General features: G+C 37.9%; 1 protein-coding gene across 1 annotated transcript in view; it reads left to right on the plus strand.

Moving 5' to 3' along the window:
- The window catches only part of LOC121378215, a 56,146-nt gene extending 39,181 nt beyond the window's left edge, over window positions 1-16,965 (plus strand). Inside the window, exons 11-18 of the mRNA XM_041506292.1 lie at window positions 6,392-6,452; window positions 8,247-8,304; window positions 9,962-10,125; window positions 10,601-10,891; window positions 11,685-11,838; window positions 12,449-12,597; window positions 14,411-14,545; window positions 16,601-16,965. Of these exons, the coding sequence (XP_041362226.1) occupies window positions 6,392-6,452; window positions 8,247-8,304; window positions 9,962-10,125; window positions 10,601-10,891; window positions 11,685-11,838; window positions 12,449-12,597; window positions 14,411-14,545; window positions 16,601-16,783 (1,195 nt within the window). The 3' untranslated portion in view covers window positions 16,784-16,965. The remainder of the gene's footprint in view (window positions 1-6,391; window positions 6,453-8,246; window positions 8,305-9,961; window positions 10,126-10,600; window positions 10,892-11,684; window positions 11,839-12,448; window positions 12,598-14,410; window positions 14,546-16,600) is intronic.
- The last annotated feature ends 4,226 nt before the right edge of the window (window positions 16,966-21,191 follow it).

Consider the following 21,191-nt stretch of genomic DNA (forward strand, 5'->3'; position numbering starts at 1 on the left):
TATTCCAAATATATTAATATATTTTTATTCTGTATTTAGTTATTATTCAGTGTACACTAGAAGATGACACCAGTACAGGGTATAATAAAAACTGGAACTGCGATTTTATTCAGCACTGAGGTTTATAATAAAAAAAACACCATAAAATAAAATCCCTTAAATACCCTATTAAATGTGAGGTGCTACACGTCTTATAACTACGTGTACTGCTGAATGTGTTGATACACTGTTTATATCAGTTTTATTTTTTAAAATGTTTACTTTGTCTGCACTGAAAATTAATTTGGTTCAACAGAACGTGTAAAAGTACGTCGTGCCCGTCCTGCTTTCAGTACAAACCGCCCGTACATATTGACAACAATAACACGACAGACACAATCGTCCTCTGTAGAACCTCCTCAACGGATATCTGGAGCACACATTGTGTGGATCTAGACTTGGAACCGAGCACAAAGAAACACTAAACCCGCAATCTTTGAGACATCCATCATAGAAAGTTTTAGTTAAACCTGACAGGGACCATACACAATAAATAAGACTGTATTGATAGTTTGATATTGATTTGATTAGCTAACCTTGACAAGGACCATACAATGTTGATTCTGACTTGATTGTGAGGCACAAGGTCGTGCAGTCACTCATCGAGAGGAAAAAAGAAGATTTAAGCGTATATAGGTAGTTGTATACCAAATAGTATCTTAGCAGGTCAAAGTTCGAAGTGCATCCAACTTTTCATTCCACAATTAATGCTACCTGCCTTAACATTGGTGATAATAGTGATAGTAAAATATTTTTCACCTAGCCAGCAAATTTATGCAATTTAATTTCACTGGCCAGCAGATATAGGTAACAGTACACCAACTAGTATCAAAGGAGGACAAAGTTCGAAGTGCACCCAACTTTTCATGTCACTTTTTATACTACCAGTCCTGCCATTGGTGATACATGTGACAATAAAATTTTATTCATCTGGCCAGTAAATGTCTGTAATTTAATTTCAACTAGTATCTATGTACCAGTTACTATAGCGTGTGGGATCCTATTAAAAACAGGATCGACATTATGTGTTGTACGGAACTAGCGTAATCAAAGACGCATCGAATTCCTCTTACATCTGAACGGAGAAACTTAACCCCCAATTTCAGTAGTTAAAAATATCCCTTTTAGACAAGAGCAAACATTTACTGTGGCCGCTTAATACAGGTATTTTAGCGATTTGGGATCCGATTTAGGTGGCCGCTGGCCGCGTTTGACAGCTGATCGCTTATTACAGGTGCATTTACATTAAATATCGTTTGGGAGTAAAAAAAAAAGTGGCCGCTTATGGCAGGTGGCCGCTGATTACAGGTAGCCGCTAGGACAGGTTTGACTGTATTTATATACATGGTATGCATGTTGATTAAAACGCTACGTGTAGTAGTTTTAGCCATATTATGTTACTACTGTCGTCCATGAAATTTGATTTGGTAGTATACACCCTGTAACGACTGTGACAAAGACTGTTTTGTTTAGGGAAAGCAACGATGAAATGGAAACATCCTGGAACATTTTAAATATACCGATGAAAAGAAACAAGGGAACACATGGAATTATAGTCCTGGGGCCTAATTCACTAAACTCTTGCAAATTTGCGATCTCGCAGTGCATTGCTAAAAGACTAAGGCAGCTTTGTGAATTAGGCCCCAGATTTAAATCGCTACTAGCGTAGTAACCTCTGTATTTCATACAAAGTTGTACTGTAGGATTGAATGACAATGGTTTTAAATTAACTGCCAGCAATTGTAACACGGTCAATTTCTGACACTGTGGATTGAGGGTTTTGGTTGCAGTCACTATTGGGTCAATACAGATAGACAGACAGACAGACAGACAAATTGTTTATTAAAGTCTCTCCCCAGTTAAAACGTAAATCATCACTAAACACCATGAAATCTAAAATATCACTGAGCCATTCAAAATGGAGTCATGAGAGACTATAAAATTCCAATAATCGACACATAATATATATAAATATTACAATAAAACACATTTAAAGCATTTAACATTAAATAAAATATATAAAAAGATATATCTAATTAAAACTCCCAAAATGCATTCCATGTCAGTTAAATACATTTGTTTAACATCATCGTTACCCTATTAGCTGTTACTATATGTGCCGTATCTCGGCCTTAACATTAATCGAAGGAAGTGTGAGGAAACACTCTAGATACCCGAGGTCCACACTAAGATATGCGCATTTTAATCAATGGTACCCCCGCACACTATTTAAGCACAATACTGCCTAGTATATTGTTAATGGTTTGGATCAAATTATACCGAGTTTATTGGCCAAATAAGACACCACTTTCTGTAACAGGTTCTGTCTCATATCTCACTAACAGTAAACATGGTAATATCCATTGTTCTGTATAAAGTTGTGTGCACTTGGCTTAGGTTGCGTTAATATATTACAATTTCCTTTTTGCAATAAAATATTTACAGAAATTATATCTCAAAATGGCTACTGTTATTTGTAAATGACGTTGACAGCCTATGCACATTAATGATAACGGAAATATACGAGATTAAATAATAGTTTTCGGTGAAACCTAGTAAGGCTAAAACAATGTGTTTCATGGAACGTATCGCAAAAAAATAGGGTAGGTCAGGTTTAAAAAAAAGTATTATTTTTATTATTACATTCACATTACGGGTCCAGATAAAATCACATGTAATTTTTCTTTCACTTACATGTTGACAATAAAACAAAATAATAATAAAAAAACAACACAACAGAAACAGGATCAGCCCCCCTGTTTCTAGGTAGGGCCGGATGCCTAGTAACACATGAGTTTTTTCTTTTAGGACCAAGATTCAAAGCTAATAATAATCGGCTATTGGATGTCAAACATTTAGTAATTTTGACATATAATCTTAGAGAGGAAAATCACTACATTTCCCTATTAGTAACATGGACAGGATAGCGCATACCATGGCCTTTGATATACCATTCGTGGTGTACTGGCTGGAACAAAAAATAGCCCAACGGGCCCACCTACGGGGATCGATCCCAGACCGACCGCGCTCCAAGCGAGCGTTTTACCACTACAGTTACGATGTTCAGACATTTTAACTTGATTTTTATGATTATATCCAGTTTAGGTTCAAGCACACTTTCCTGGACACATCTGAGCTATCTGGGTTGTTTGTGTAGGTGCACCCAGTACCTATCGACCTTTAGACCGATTGCTTTTTAACCACTACGCCACCGAGGCCGGTGATTACAATATACCTGCATAAGAAAGTACATGCGGGTCGTAGTAGAACTATACTGATTGAAAGAAAGTAGGGAACACATAAATAGTAACAACAAAGAGCCCCATCCACAGAATCAGGAACAGTCAATCCCACACTACTGGCTTTCAGTTTCATTTCATTTATACGCATGTTCAATTAATGTTAAAGCACGCTGTCTTGGACATACACCTCGGCCATCTGGGCTCTCTGTCCAGAACACAGCGGTTAGTTGTTAGTGAGAGAGGTCGATGCAATGGTATTACACCAACCCTCTAATTCGTTAAAGTCACTCTCGGTGGGAGCCAATGCCGGTATATGAACGTAGTACCTATCAACCTTAAGTCCGATAGGTTAACCACTGCATCACCGATGCCGGTATTCAGTCCTACAAAACCTCTGTATATTTTATACAGGCGTAACTATTCCAGTCGTAAATTATAAATTTGATCTTAAATACCATATGTTCCCATATTTTCTTTCCATCAGTATAATATTATCGGTCTAATCGACTACAATGATTCCTAATCATATAATTTCGAAGGCGGACCTATCAATCACCGTGAAGTCGATACCCGGCATACGAGAACAACTATCCCTTTTTACGATCATAAAACCTTCGAGACAACCATGTTAGAGGTCGGCTCGAATCGTTTCTTATAATCCCTCTGCACATTGTCCTCTTAGTAACGGAGCGATCTGTTGGATAATAGAAGAAATATAGAGATTTCTATTGATCTCCCAACATGAAAGGAGTTATGTCGCCATTATTTTTCGCTGCATCACAGGCGCGCTTTTGACAGGCCCCGTTGATAAAGCGGTATTCCATAAGACCGACAATGAGTGGGATTAAGGCGACGTGTAGTGGTGTAATCGATAGATGAATTGGAGATCAGGTATCTCCGATACACGTTTGTGTTTTATTTCCCGTTAATATGACAGGAATTACATGAGTGAAGTGTTACAGAGAAGAGTGAAATCGATTGTTTTCTTCTTTTCTTCTTTTCTTCTTATTTTGTTTTTGTCCCCTGCTGTTAAAAAATAGTATATGCGTCAGGGGCGGGACATGGTTTGTGTTTTGGGGGTGTGGAAAAACTGTTGCTTTTTGAGTCCAGGAAACGCAATCACTATTATCGTTGTTATTATTATTATCATCATCATCATCATCATCATCATCATCATCATCATCATCATCACCTACAACAACAACATAATTAATCACCCATCCATAAATCCTCAACACAAACCTTTACACATGCATTGATCCCGTGACCAACCACTGAAGCAAACGCCTATTAAAAACAAATTCGTTTCGACCACTTTTTACACGATCATTTTAAACCTGTGTATAATGGAAACAAAGGAGACTTGAAATGGTTCTTGTTCCAGCCAATGCACCACGACTGGTATACCAAAGGCCGTGGTATGTGCTGTCCTGTCTGTGGAATGGTGCATATAAAAGATCCCTTGCTGCTAATCGAAAAGAGTAGCCCATGAAGTGTCGACAACGGGTTTCTTGTCTCAATATATGTGTGGTCCTTAACCATATATCTGACGCCATATAACCGTAAATAAAATGTGTTGAGTGCGTCGTTAAATAAAACATTTCTTTCTTTTTTTTCTTTCTAATTTAAATGATAAAAATGGCTTTAACAGTAAAAAATACGTCGTAGTGTTTAAAAACTAGGATCTGTCTTACAAGTTTTACTACGTGCATGTATTATGCTTGAAAAAGGGGCGGAACATAGTCCAGTGGTAAAGCGCTCGCCTGATGCGCGATTGATCTTGAATCGATCCCTGTCGTGGGCCCATTCGGCTATTTCTGGTTCCAGCCTGTGCTTCAAAACTGGTTTAAGTCTCCGTCACACTGTCCCGGTGATGGCTACGGTATCCCACAGTGGATCCCGGTGCTATGAACCGTAGCTCACCGTAGCTCTGGCTCCAATTTTGTCCAAAAAGACTTTCTGCCACGGTAGTGCTACGGTTATTATACGGTGAGCGACGGAACACCACGGTATTGCTACGGACCCCACTACGGTTCGCCCAAGGTAGGCTACGGTGCACCGTTGCGCTGCCTGCGACCACTACGGTGTCGTCAAGGACCATGAAGGTGGTGCTACGGTTAACCACGGTTCGACTATGGTGGCGCCGTAGGGACACCTTACTGCTGCCGTAAATCACTGTAAGTCACCATAGGAGTAGACACTCGCGGTGAACCACGGATGGCCAAGGAAGGGTCTACGGTGATCCTACGGCGAGGCACGGTGGTACTAAGGTTACACTAAGGTGGCACTACGATATGCATTCACCGGCGGCGAGCTACAGTAAGCCACAGGAGTTTTAAACAGATTAAAACAACCGTGGCAATCTACGGTTCGTCACGGATCACCCCGGATGGGTTCGGTTTGCTACGGTTTGCCGCTGGACTCACTACGGTTACCGACGGTTCCCCCCGATTTCAAGCACCGTGGGCCACCGTGGCCATACACTGGGACAGTGTGACTGGGGCTTTAACAAAGGCCATGGTATGTAATATCCTGTTTGTGGGATGGTTCATATAAAAGATCCCATGCTGCTAATAAAAAGAGCAATCCGTGAAATGGCGACAGCGGGTTTCCTCTTTTAATATCTGTGTGGTCCTTAACCATATGTCCGACGCCATAAAACCGTAAATAAAAATGTGTTGAGTGCGTCGTTAAATAAAACATTTCCTTCCTTTCGTTCCTTATATGTTTGAAAATAATGGACTGAGAAGTCTGGTGTGTTTAATTTGCATTTATAAACTTATACTGAACACCAACAAAAAACGCAAATATAATTTTCAACTGTATATATTATATATCATGACCTTTGTTACACCAGTTGTGAAGCACAGGTTGTATCTTTTGAGCCCAATGGGCCCACGACAGGAATCGATTTAAGATCAAATTGAATATTTTAAGATGAGAATTACAGGTTCATATATATCGTTTATCATTTCACAGAATTGTGTGTTTGTATCAAGTAGTCCTATTCTAATTGCAAATTTAACCAAAATTTGATTTGCGTTTCTTTTGGCGTTGAGTATATATAATGTAAAGATGAAATGTCTTAATGAGATGTGTTTTAATTTTAGCCGCGGCCAGGTGCTAGTTAGAGATAGCAACAATTCAGATTGGATCTACATAGTGAAAACGGTAAGATATAGCTTTATTAATTAATTTAAAAATCAAGAACAACAAAAACAACAACAAACCAAAAACAACAACCCCCCAAAAACCCCCCCCAAAAACAATCCAGTGAAACCTTCTGTAGTATGCAGCCAAGTGTGTTAAGAAGCAACATTTTTTATTCTCCCAAATCATCTAATATAGTATAAACTGACCTATATTAATAAACAGCCACCTATCTGCAACCGCCTAATTTGGACAATCCGTTTGGTGGCTGCTTGACACAGGTTCGACTGTAGGTTGAATTCTACATGTTTATGGCTCAGAAGCCATTTTGTTTTGCACTACGCATGTCCACTACCTATTTACTTCTTTGCACCAATAGCGATGCACTGTTCAAAACACGTGACTGTAATGGTCGTTTTGCCGCCTCAAATTATTTGACTACGAGAATTCTAAATATTAATAAAACAAATTTGTGACAAATTAAACGTAATCGTTGATATTCCCCCTTCCCGACCCCCACAGTCAAACCCCAAATTCTTTACACCTCTGAAATCAAGTCTTTCACGTCTGTAACGCCGTCTCCCCCCCCCCATCAACAGACCCCACCCTTTAAGGATAGCTATCACTCTCGCCCTCCCCCCCCCCATCACCCACCCGAGGCTAATTCAAGGAGAGTAAATTTAGCTCCCCTGAGCCTGTAAGTTTATTTGGTATCAATATAGTAACGTCTTAAATGGCTCACCATTTTCTAAGTTAGGGAGCAATTATTTGTTTTTCATGGCGCGCGTCCGTGACAAGTTCATAAAAATCGCAGATATGCTAACAACTTCTTCGAAAGCTATATGAGCGAATGTTCGTTGAATTAGGCGCCTCCCTATAAGTAGTTTCGCCCAGCTCATCTATCTTCGGCAGTGATCCATATTACTTGCCGCAAGGCTCAATGGGTAGGTGTTAACCACTTACACCGACCAGTGATCCATAACTGGTTCAACAAAGGCCATGGTTTGTGCTATCCTGCCTGTGGGAAGCGCAAATAAAAGATCCCTTACTGCTAATCGGAAAGAGTAGCCCATGTAGTGGCGACAGCGGGTTTCCTCTCAAAATCTGTGTGGACCGTAACCATATGTCTGACGCCATATAACCGTAAATAAAATGTGTTGAGTGAGTCGTTAAATAAAACATTTCTTTCTTTCTTTGATCCATATTAGTCCAGCCTCTACCCTTTAACCAATCCAACTTGAGTGACCCACAGTGATTCATATTAGTCTAACCCCTACCCTTTGACCAATCCGGCTGGGGTGACCCGAAGTGATCCACAATAGTCTAGCCTCTATCCTTTGACCAACCCAGTTTGGGTGACCCTACCAGGAGCTGAAACTCCCGCTGGAATAGCTGTATGGATCACTGATACATACGAGCTACCAAATGTTATTTAATATGACTCTTTATGAATTATCAGTAGTTTGAAATAAAAATGTTTATTAAAAATTTAAGAATTAAATGATGTAATATATATATATATATATATATATATATATATATATATATATATATATATATATATATATATATATATATCTGTGTGTGTGTGTGTGTGTGTGTGTGTGTGTGTGTGTGTGTGTGTGTGTGTGTGTGTGTGTGTATTCATTAGATCAATGTTTTTCACATGAAATCTACATTATAGTTTCTGGTTCTATTAGAAGTGTTAAAAGTACACACTGCTGTCGCAAAAGCCTAATGTCAGTAGAACGATATGATACGCTCGATAATGCAAGCGTGCACGCACTGATTTATCTTTTATACAATCTTTTACAGGGCAGTTTATCTGTACTTAAAAAGTTACGCCAGGTACAGCCGGCAAATGCACATCATGGTGAGTACTTGAATATAGCTGAGGTCAAACAAGTAACAAGTGACTAAGCATATAGAGATCAGGTCAACCATAGAAATAAAAATAAACTGATCAGGTCAGCCATGCTTATAAAAATTTCGAGTCTAGACTCATATCTCCAATGATGTCACATGCATGCAATTTGTATGGCGTTAAAGTCTGATACTTAGAGTCTTGAGTCTAAACTCAAAATGTATTTTGTTTTCATAGACAGGGCAAACCACTTGACATCAGTCTTAAGTTCAGCCAGCAAACGTTTCGCTAACGTTCGCGAACTATTTGTTTGGTTCCCAACGTGGGACATTTGGTTTACCAGTCTAGCGGACGTTTTTCCTGCTTCGTCTAGCTGAACTATGACCAGATTTCTGTGATTAAAATTGCCAACAGAGGGCGTTGCACATACCGAACATAACTACTAGTGATGCAAGATCGTGGAAGCCATGATATGCTGAGAAGGGTACAGAGTTAACAAATTTACAGTCGCTCACTATAGTTATTACGCAATGTAACATATTTGTGGCTATTACAGGGTTTTTGTTTTTATCACGTACTCGTATATCACAACTCGTCCGGTTTGATCTCGACAGTCTTGTCTATGCCCGGATTATCGCTGTAAAATTTTGTCTCGAACTCCTTTGCTTAATGGATAAGTGTAATAAAATATTTTGAAAAAGAGCTTACTTCGCTCAACAGCTTCGTTCGATAACAGTAATTCTCTTCCTTTTTGCACGTCATGGATTAAAAATAGCACACTCGGCATCTGACAAGAGGTTTTCATTGAGGCGTTTCAGGAAAAACAAAACTTAAAAAACGGGTCGCTGTTTTTAAAATTATTATTTTTTAATTTAAACGTCATTTTCAACTAAAACTTATTTACGAACAATCAGTTTCAGGTTAACTTATATATCACAGATCAGTCAATTTTGATAGCGCTTATTTCATTGGGTGGTATTGCTGTGGCCACAGGGACATCACATAGACGTAACCAATCATCTGTCTTTAAGTCGATAACGCATATGATATGAGTGTTATTGTACTCTGATATTATAAAACACGCCCCCCCGTTTTCAGCGACAGCGAGCGACGCTAACGTTCGCGAACTGTTTGACTGGTCCCCAGTATGGTAATTTGGTTTAACGTGAAGCGCATTAACCAGACTAGCGAACGGTTTTCTGCTTGGTCTGGTTGATCTCGGCCATGATGTTATCACCAACGGGTGTGTAAAGAAATGACATTAGCCACGAAGTTAAAAGTTAAAAGTCACAGGGTCAACCGCATACATTAAAATGCAGCTGACAATAGCCTAAAGATACGATATCATCTACAGATGTATTTAGAAAAATTAAAAATAAAGTTTTCATTCATAATCATCTAACTAACTAGTAGCAGTGGCAGATCCAGAAAATCCTTCTTTTTTTTGGGGGGGGGTGGGGTGGGGTGGGATTGACATAAGGCGGAATGCCAATGGAACTTTGAGGGAGGTTTGGAGGGGATCGTAAAGAAAATGAAAATTAATATATAATAAAATTATAACTGTCAAGATTTATAGGGGGGGGGGGGGGGTGGGCAGGCCCCTGGCCCCTCTGGATCCGCCTCTGAGTAGACTTATTCCCTTAATACCTGTACATTTTCTCAACAGACGAGAAGAAAGCTTCCAAAAGAAAAAGGAGCAAAATGTTTGGGACGGCGGACTACAGTTTGCGCACGCGCAGTGACAGCCGACAGCACGAGGAGATCCTGACGACGCGCAGTGAACCGGATTTACACGTATACCGAAACCAGTTTGAGATGGAGAAACAGCTGGTGAGTCGCCAAGGAATACTAATATATACAGCTACAGTGGGTTAAGCTGTCAGACCCTGTCTTGGGCAGAACTCTCTGGTGAAGTCAGAGGATGTGCACAGGACAGGCGTGCTTGAACAGTTTTCTGATGGAATCATACCAAAAATTACCCCCACAAGCTGTCAGACTTAAGATGAGTAGGTTCTGGGTTTTCACCCACCTGGAGTAAGTTTTAAAGGCTCAGCGGGGATGTTTAAGACCACTTGACCGACTTTTGTCTCACTAATAAATTATAACCATTAACCCTAGGCACGTGTGCGTGCGGGCGGGATGAGTGGGGGTTCGGGGATCGACACCGCGAAAAAGTGCGCTTACCATAATCGCTACCCCCCCCCCCCTCCCCATAAAACGCGTCTGAACCCGTTTTTCCTGTTCGCGGATTTTGAACTGAGTTTATGGGAACCTGCTACATGTATTATTATAACGATCGTTTTAGGAGCGGACTTTGCCCGGTTACAACAAACCCAGCGATAGACTGGGTCTCATCGACTACGACGCCATCATCAAGGAACACCAGTCACGTCTGATGGTGAAGAACCCCGACAACAACACACAGCTTCCAAGCATCAACATCGTCAACAACAACCTCAGCAAGAACGACAGTGAAAGAGAAAAACCGCAAGAGGAACCCCTCAGACTTCCGCCTATACCTGGTGCTACTCAAGACAATGGAGGAAATAACCTAAAGTCATCAATGCCACGCCCAATCACGAGTAAAACAGCTAAGGTAATTATGTACACAAAACAGAAGGGAAAAAAAACAACAACAACAAAACAACAATAACAAAACAACAAAAAACCCACAAAAGACAAAACAAACAAAAACAACAACAACCACCCCCCAAAAAACGATTTAAAAAAATAATTACACAAAACAATCTTACTTAAAAAAATCATCTGTTGTTAGTATATTAAAGTTAAAATTTGTTTTGTTTAACGACACCACTAGAGCACATTGATTAATTAATCATCGGCTATTGTATGGCAAACATTTGGTAATTCTGACACAGTCATCAGAGAAAACCTGCCACATTTTTCCTAATGCAGCAAGGGATCTTTTATATGCACTTTCCCACAGACAGGAACGCACATACCACGGCTTTTGACCAGATGTGGTGCACTGGTTGGAACAAGAAAACCCCCAATCTGTTGATTTGATCGACGTTGACTAAGAGGACTGCCATATTTATTATGAATTAGCTAAGAGGACTAAGTGGACTACTATTTAACCAAACAAAACCCCCCACAAAAAACCCCAAACAACAAAAACAGATTACAGATGCATGACTAAGAGGACTGCCATCCTTAATATGAATTAGTTAAGAGGACTGCCATTTTATTACACTTGGACTAAGTGGAGTACTATTTAACACCCCCTACCCCCCTCCCCCCCCAAAAAAAAAGAGAGAAAGATTACAGATGCAAATTAGTAATCTTCATTAAGACATTTCTAATTAAAATTTTGTTTTCCATAGAAATACTTACTGACACGACCCATTTTAGAATGTTGTTTTCTCTAGGGTGTGTATCTCGCCGCTAGTCCCCTCGGAAAGGTACGCAATGCTGCCAGTGCCGAGGAGGGAGTCACCAACAGGTCTAGACAAACAACGCAGGACGACATCGATGTTAGCGAAGACAAGATAGTCGGAGAAACGCTCGCCAAATTGCAGTTAGGTACGGTCATATAGAATTTCCCCCTCCCCCAAGACATCCACCCCTTCTACCACTTGTAAACGAAATAAAAATGAAACGAAATGAACAGTGGCGGATATAAGGGGTGGAGTTGGGGGCCTAGGGGCCCGGATCCCCCCTAAATATTTTGCGACAGTTGTATTTTTATTTTATGTTTTAATTTTTTACGATGGAGACGTTTGTGGTCTACGGCCACATGTCATGCCTCCCGCCCCACAAATGGATTTTCTGGATCTGCCACAGATAAAAATGAAATATTTACATAAGGAATACATCAGCACATTTTAGATTAAAGTTAAAATTTGTTTAGAAACTCTAGACTTGTTTAGAATAAAAATTTACAAATCGTGACGTTTATTTGTGTATAGTAAAATATAACAAATGTTTATCGTACTGCATTTTATTAAAAAAAGACGTTCATTCGTTTTTGCTTTTGCTACAAATTCGACTAAGACTGACGCAATTCTTAATTCAACGTAATTTCATAGTAACTGCACCTTTGTACATCATTTCAACTCCGCAAAGTAACAACACATCGTCATTTTGACACAATGTGATTTCAGCGCATGTATATATTTTTTTTGAATGACAGAATATGAAAGGAAGTTTCTACAGCGGGAGGGCAGAAAGACGATAGCCGAGGAGCTGGACAGTAAAGGTCAACGAGACTTCGTCTTCACTGAGGCTGACCTTCACCCCATGTACATCATGGTGCAAGTGCTGGAGAGAGGACAGTATTTTGTAAGTGAATTTTGTTTTTTTAAATTTTAAATTAATTTTTTTAAATATAATTTGTTTTTACGTTCAGTAGACGCGGATGCTCCGTCGCGTTACAAAAGACTCGTTAACTTGGGTTTTGGATACAGATGTAACGAATACACATAGTGGCGAATACGATACATATCACAAATATGAGGTGACGAATACGAATATGTATTCACGTCTATCAATACACACGTGAAAATGTTTTGCAGAAAGGAAGAACAATATTTTTTGAAAGGTAAAGATGTTATAGGTATCAGTGCAATGGGTTGAGTAAAAAAAAAATGGATTGGTATATGATCTTAATCTAATACAAAATCGGTCCAAACATTATAAAAACAGTCGAATCATATTGCGTTTTGGTTAGTGTGAATTAGAAACATAAATTGTACAGTTAGCATTATATATACGTATTCGTGTATTCGGTTCAGCTAGTGACGAATACGAATACGAATGCAACTACGATACAGACCGCTGTTCGGTGCACCGAATATTCGAGTATAGCGTTACACCCCTAATTTTGAATTTTAAAATATTTAATCTAGACACAATTAGGCGGGTAAATTATTTTCGGCTGTTACAGCTTTATTATGGTTTAACTTATAGTTCAGATTTGACAAATCCCGATGTTTCTAGTGACTTAAATGATAAATTAATGTGATAGGGTAGTATAGCGGGTTCTGAACGCAACACATAACACAAATCGTTCTATTCTGTTAACTGACGTTTCTCTACACTTTCCGGTTTTCCTTGTTAACTATAGATATTTCTATGCTGATGCTTGCTCATGTCATATATGTTAACTATGTATTTGTATTGTGTGAACTGAACTTTATTTATGGCTGTAATTCAACGGCATATGAGGTACATTTTTAAAATATAAGAAATTAAATAAACAACAACAACAACAACAACCAGGGCCGTACCCTCCGGGGGGGGGGGGCAGGGGGGGGCAGCTGCCCCCCCCCGAGAATCTTGTCCCTTTTTTTTTTTATATATATATCCAGTAATAGCATAGAAATGTTTAATCTTTATAGTATGTTAAAAATTATTTATAAAATTTAGTGCCCCCCCCCCCCCCCCCCCCCCCCATGGATTTTGGTCAGGGTACGGCCCTGACAACAACAACAACACAACACAACAGTAATAAAACCCACATTATTTAAAACTGAAGGGCTGTAGCTGAGAAAAATGACAGTGGTTTTGTGGTAGTGATAATAAATAACCGCATGACAGGCTTGGCATGAAACCTCGTGTTTTGGTCTGCAACAAGTTTCTGACCAACTAATGTGGCTTAAGTCAAACAGAGTGATTTCCCCTATATAGAAAGATAGTGGAGAATCCAAATTTGCAGTATACTAACGTTTATAATAAAACGTTCACATCATTAAACCCTCTTCCCCAAGCCCCATCCTCCCACAAATAACAAAACCACAAAAATATCTATCTATCAAAATGTGTTTTATTGATAAATTTTAATATGATAATAGACCTGTTAGTACTTGCTGCAAGAAATAATGATAATTACAATTCAAAGGGATTCAAATTTTAAGAAAGCTGATTGCTTAAACAAACTGAGAAAATATAATCCCCAATCCCTGAGCAAAACCTTTCCCAAACCTCAAAACATTTATATAAAGAGGACAATTTATGAAAATAATCCTAACAACTAAAACTACCGACCTTTACATAAAAACACCCTATAAAGTTACTTAAATTGATCAAATGATACATAATCAAACAGAAATAATATTTATACAGTATATATATATTTATATATTTTTTTAACCAGGGTGTGAGTAACATGGTGTACCCCGAACAGCCCAGCCTGTACCTCGTAAGTAACGGTGCTGAGTGTATTGTGATTTCCAAAAAATTCTTCCTGGAGAAGGCGTCGGAGGCTTCCATGAGATATCTAAGACAAACGGTTAGTAATAAATCCATGGTGTAGAAGATAATACATTTTGTTTTTATAAATAGTAATAAATCCATGGTGTAGAAGATAATACATTTTGTTTTTATAAATAATAATAAATCCATGGTGTAGAAGATAATACATTTTGTTTTTATAAATAATAAAAAATCCATGGTGTAGAAGATAATACATTTAGTTTTTATAAATAGTAATAAATCCATGGTGTAGAAGATAATACATTTTGTTTTTATAAATAATAATAAATCCATGGTGTAGAAGATAATACATTTAGTTTTTATAAATAATAAAAAATCCACGGTGTACATGATAATACATTTTGTTTTTATAAATAATAATAAATCCATGGTGTAGAAGATAATACATTTAGTTTTTATAAATAATAAAAAATCCACGGTGTACATGATAATACATTTTGTTTTTATAAATAATAATAAATCCATGGTGTAGAAGATAATACATTTTGTTTTTATAAATAATAATAAATCCATGGTGTAGAAGATAATACATTTTGTTTTTATAAATAATATAACATACCTGTTTACCATTAAAGGGACAGACCCTAGTTTTTAAACACTAAGGCACATTTTTCGACTACACACTAGTTTCAACCCGTACAAATGGACACCAAGTTTGGTTAATTTACAAACCTCTAAAAAATTTAGATACAACAGAGTAAAACAAGAGTCTGTGACATTGAAATACCCTTAAAAACAGAATAAAACTCGACTCCATAACTGTTACTTCTCAGACGCACGTGGATTTTTAAAAATATGAAAAATGCATTTTGTGGTATTAGAAACACCAGATTGACCAGAAACACTTCGGTTGTACGGAAATGGATAATCTAAACAATAAAACATAAGTAATGTTTGATTTCCGTGATCATAAACGGCTCTAATAGTGAGAAATATGCCTTAGTGTTAAAAAACAAGGGTCTGTCCTTTTACGAAACTCACTATGGTATATCATATTATTCAGGGATGTGAGTCCTTCAGAGAGTTTTCAGCTGATTGGGTTTTTCTCGTTCCAACCAGTGCACCACGACTGGAAAAAGGCCGTGGTATGTGCTTTCCTGTCTGTGGGAAAGTGCATATAAAAGATCCCTTGCTGCATTAGGAAAAATGTAGCGGGTTTCTTCGTATGACTAAATATCAGATTTACCAAATCTTTGACATTTAATAGGCGATGATTAATAGTCAGCGTTATCCAGTAGTGTCGCTAAACAAAACAAACTTCTTTTCAGACAGTTTTACGGTCAACAAACCAGTGGCTGATTGGTACATGTATATATTAAAAAAATTAGAGTCAGTGTTTTACAAATTTAGAATTAATTGCGAAAAAACACAAGGTAGACAGAAAAAAAGGATTCCATCGTAACCCCCCCCCCCCCCCCCCCCCAGTGTTACATCTAGCTATCCGACAGGTTTAATTTATTCATTTACAGTAAGTAGCTGAAACAAATTGAATTGCAAATTGTATTACAATTATTTTTAGCATAAAGGGTCCATATTATCCAGCAATGTTACCAGAATTGTATAAAGGCTGTTTTTGAATGGATCACAAGGTGGAAAGAGAGCCCGGATGCATGTGCACACATTAAATGTTATTTAAAGGCATACTGTCGCAGATTTAAGGACCTTATTTCTCTAAAAATTGATAATAAATGAAAATTACATTAATGTTTGAAAACCAAATCTAGCTATCGCATCACCTTAACTAAACCATAATGGAGTGAAAGCCATGTCAACTATCTTGGGAATATTAATTTTGGAACTATGAACCATTGCCATAATTCAATTACTTTTTCAAAATATTCTTAATAAGTGGAGTATGGTGGCTACGTAGATAGTTGAATAAAATACGTTTAGGGACAAATCAAATATATATATTTTCAGGTAATACTTTGTTAGGCCAATTAATCGGCCAGTGGTCTGTGACAATATGCCTTTAAATCAAGTATGTGTAGGGGTTAAAGGCGACATATCCACCCAGATTATGAGAATATTAACACAATAACTTTATTGGTTGGTATATTTTCTTTTCCAGGAATGTCCTTTTCCAACAGACGACTATTTGCAGAAGAATTTACAGGACTATGTGAACTGGAAGGCCCACCGAGCAAAAATGTACCGACGTTTGGTTAAACGAAAACTGAAACGTGATGCCATGAAAAAACAATTCCTGCCACAGTATGAGGGACAGTATTGCTTCAGGACAGGACCTATATGATGATGTTCACATGTTACTGTAATGATTCCTGCGGCATTGCCGTATTAAAACACGATATATACTAGAAGGAAGGAAATAGTTTATTTAACGACACATTCAACACATTTTGTTTACGGTTATCTGACGTCGGACATATGGTCGGACCTATGGTTAAGGTCCACACAGATATTGAGGGAGGAAACCTGCTTTCACCAATTCATGTGCTACTTTTTTCGATTAGTAGCAAGGGATCTTTTATATGCACCAACCCATAGACAGGATAGCACATACCACGGCCTTTGATGTACCAGTCGTGGCGCACTGGCTGGATATATACTAGAGTTCTGTACTGAAATGACTCATGTTGCAATGTCATATTAAAACACGATATACTACAACTCTGTATCGAAGAAAAAACAACTGCTGTAGATCCATATTAAAAGACATCTACAGTAGTCCCAGAATAACAGAAGCTCTGCTACAGAATTCAATAAGTTGGCGTAGGCTTTAAGCCTCCAAATAATATGAAGTGACGTGTGATATTAAAACAAGATATACTACCAGTCCATATCAAAATGACAACTGCAGGATTTCTATGATAAGAAAACCCATCTATAACAATTCCAAAATAATACAAAATCATTTGCAGAATTCCATCAGTCGGCATAGGCTTTAAAGTAACACACCTCCATTTGTCGTGTCGTTATTTGCTGTAGCAGCTTAATATAGTCCGGTTTAGAAAATAGTTTCCGATAAAAAAATAAAAACCCCCACCTTTACAATTGGAATCTTTCTTTGATGATTACAGGTAGGTTGACCTCTGAAGTATTTAAAGAACCCATTGGTTTGAAGTTACTTGTTATATGTATTACTAACTGATAACAACTGTGCAAGTGGTATGGTGCCACTTTCATAACAGCAGCACGAGGTTGTGGTCAGGCACTGGGACCATTAATTGAAAAGTTTCGTGGTCAGCCTATGTTGATATTTTACACGGTACTTGTCAGTTGAGAGCACTCCCTAAAATGAGTAGTCACATAACCCTCTCGACAGTGTTGTATTTTTTTTACAGAATATATTCTCACATAGAAATTGTATTCAACTGCATGAACTAATTAATGGTGGTGTGTAACCGTAACCCTCCAATATAAAAATAAGTGACACGAGCTGAAACGACATATAAAAACACTATATACTACAACTCTGTATCGAAATTAGAAGTGCTGAAGTTCTGTAATAAAAGACACCTACAACAGTCCCAAAATGATACAAAATCTTCGTCAGAATCCTTCAAGTTGACGTTTACTTTAAGCCCCGATATAACTTGAAGATGTTATATTAAAACACGGTATACTACACATCTTTAATGAAATAACAACTTCTGCGAGCCTTTGATAAAATACATACTTATGATACTAAAACAATCCCAAAATGATACAAACTCTGTTAGAAAATCCCGTTATAAGATGACATTTCCTTCATGACCCCAAATAAAATGAAGTATGAGTCCCAAGGTTTTGATAAAATGCCGCCCATAGAAATTATGGGCCGAATTTACGAAGCCTGATTTTCTTAAACGCACGTGTTTAAGCATAGTAAATGCACGTAGTTATACGCGTGTAAGACATATTAAAGGGACATACCCTAGTTTTTAAACACTACAGCATATGTTTCACTATTAGAGCCGTTTATGATCACTGAAATCAAACATTACTTATATTTTATTGTTTAGATATTCCATTTCCGTAGAACCAAAGTGTTTCTGGTCATCCCGTTGTTTCTGATATCACAAATGCATTTTTCATATTTTTAAAAACGCAGGTGCGTCTGAGAAGTAACGGTTATTGATTCAGGTTCTAGTCTATTGCCAATCTAATTAAAATTAGCTTCACTATTACATGTGGATCTGACAGCAGCCCGTTGAAACTCATGTCCAGTTGACCTTTCATTCGACCAATCAAAGCCTTACTTGCAAAATCATGCCAGTGATTTGAAAAGAATTTGAAAACATTCGGGATTATGACAAGGGTATACGAAATGATTCGGATGAATTACGAAGTATGCCGGAAACTAATTTCAATATTTCAGTATAAAATTTTATATAAAATTCGTTTCAAGAAAAACAGTGATGATATAGCCATAAAATCTGTTTATACTAGTATACAATCCAAAGTTTATTACTGCACTTTACCCCCTGTTTTTTTCAATGTTGAAATAGACCAACAAGTTCGCCTATTGCATAAATAGTCTCGCCCGATATCTTTTGAATTTGTATACTCCGGATTAACGCTATAAAAGGCGAAATGTAATTGGTCGATATTTAAATTGTTATTTATAGATGAAATGTCACCTGGACATGGGAGTCCACGCAATGCTGTTAAATCTTCTGGTAGACCAGTAGAGCTAATTTTAACCAGATTGGTCTATTGCTTAAGGATATTTTCCGGTTTTAACGTCACAGACTATTGTTTCACTTTGTTGAAACTTTATCCATGTGTGTTACAGGTTTGTAAATTAACTAAACTTAGTGTCCATTTTTACGAGTTGAAACCAAGGTATGCGCCTTTAAACAGGCTTTGTAAATTAACGAAACTTAGTGTCCATTTTTACGAGTTGAAACCAACATATGCGCCTTTAAACAGGCTTTGTACATTAACTAAACTTAGTGTCCATTTTTACGAGTTGAAACCAAGGTATGCGCCTTTAAACAGACTTTGTAAATTAACGAAACTTAGTGTCCATTTTTACGAGTTGAAACCAAGGTATGCGCCTTTAAACAGGCTTTGTAAATTAACGAAACTTAGTGTCCATTTTTACGAGTTGAAACCAAGGTATGCGCCTTTAAACAGGCTTTGTAAATTCGGCCCGTTATTTTTTTAGTCAGGGGATTTAGTTAAATTCTTGAGTTTGGACTTAAAATTTGTTTTAAGTACGTGCCCTAAAACATTTGCTTGTCGATTAAGTATCTGTAGTACGTCCCTAAGCCTGACATCCTACTGCAACTGCTCATTCCCCAGGGGCTTGGCGGATTCGACTATAAACCTAGCGGAGCCTTTTGTCTATAGTTTCACTGGACACCTATATGAATAAACCAATATTGCACTGTAAAACATCGTTTAAGTCTTGTGGGGAGGGGGTGGGGGTGCCTCCTTCACCCAAAACCGACTTATATGTATATATTTTGCTTGTATTAAAAACGGGACGATTTTCTTCGATCATGTTTAAAAGAAGTTTGTTTTGTTTAACGACACCACTAGAGCACATTGATTATTAATCATCGGCTATTGGATGTCAAACATTTGGTAATTTTGACATATAGTCTAAGAGAGGAAACCCGCTACATTTTTTTTCCATTTGTAGCAAGGGGTCGTTTATATGTACAAGCAGGATAGCACATACCACGGCCTTTGATATAACAATCGTGGTACACTGGCTGGAACGAGAAATGGCCCAATGGGCCCACCGACGACGATCGTCATGTTTAAAAGGTCGATAATGTAGTATTCATGTTTATGGAGTCCATGTTGATTAACAGGCTGCACAGAGCCTCGTCAGCCACATAAGACCAAATGTCGAAATAATTATACACCAAATAGTCATAGTTTAAAAAGGTGCTGTAGGCGCTGATCCAGGGGTTTGTTAAAGACGGGGTGGGGTGGTGGTGGGGTGGGGGGTTGCACTGAGAATGGTAAGAGGTGTTCGAACAGTCTTTTTTTATATATATATATATATATATATATTTTACGTGAAAAACGAAGGGGTGTGCGCTCCGGGAGGGTGGTGGTGGTGGTGGTGGTGGTGGTGGTGGTGGGGGGGGGGGGGGGGTTCGATAAACCATTTTTCATTATTATTTATAGTTTTTGACGTGAAAAACGAGTAGGCGTGCGTCCCTTAGCGGCCCCTGGATCCACGCATGAGTTGGGACATCGTTAAAGAGATATTCATTTTCTTTCATTTAGCCACATGTGTTACCATTGACGTCAGTGAGATTTTATTTGATGGTATGCACCATGTTTATGTCTGCAGAAATCTGACTTTGCTACAATTTTCTATAAAAATATTGCTGCTATTCTCTCCATTACAGCGGCTTCTGACACATTGGTATCTGATACAAACCTCCATTAAAACTAAGTCTCCTAAATCGGATAAATATTTCCATTTATCTGACATTTTCTTCAAATAACAATTTACGTCATGCAACACTAATGATCCAAAACGACCATGTTTGCAAAAAATGTTTTAAAAGGCCAGACTTCAGGTTTTGCGACTGTTACGAAAATATGACTAATAGAGTATTAATTCATTTTTAAGATGATAAAAACATGACATAAAATCCGGCATATTTCGAACATGAGCCTAATGTGAAGATATGCCTAATGTGTTTCATGAAGCAGGTCTTGTGTGTCACAGCGTCATTATTCAAAGTTCA

The sequence above is a fragment of the Gigantopelta aegis genome, chromosome 8, assembly GCF_016097555.1.
Source record: "Gigantopelta aegis isolate Gae_Host chromosome 8, Gae_host_genome, whole genome shotgun sequence".
NCBI lineage: Eukaryota > Metazoa > Mollusca > Gastropoda > Neomphalida > Peltospiridae > Gigantopelta > Gigantopelta aegis.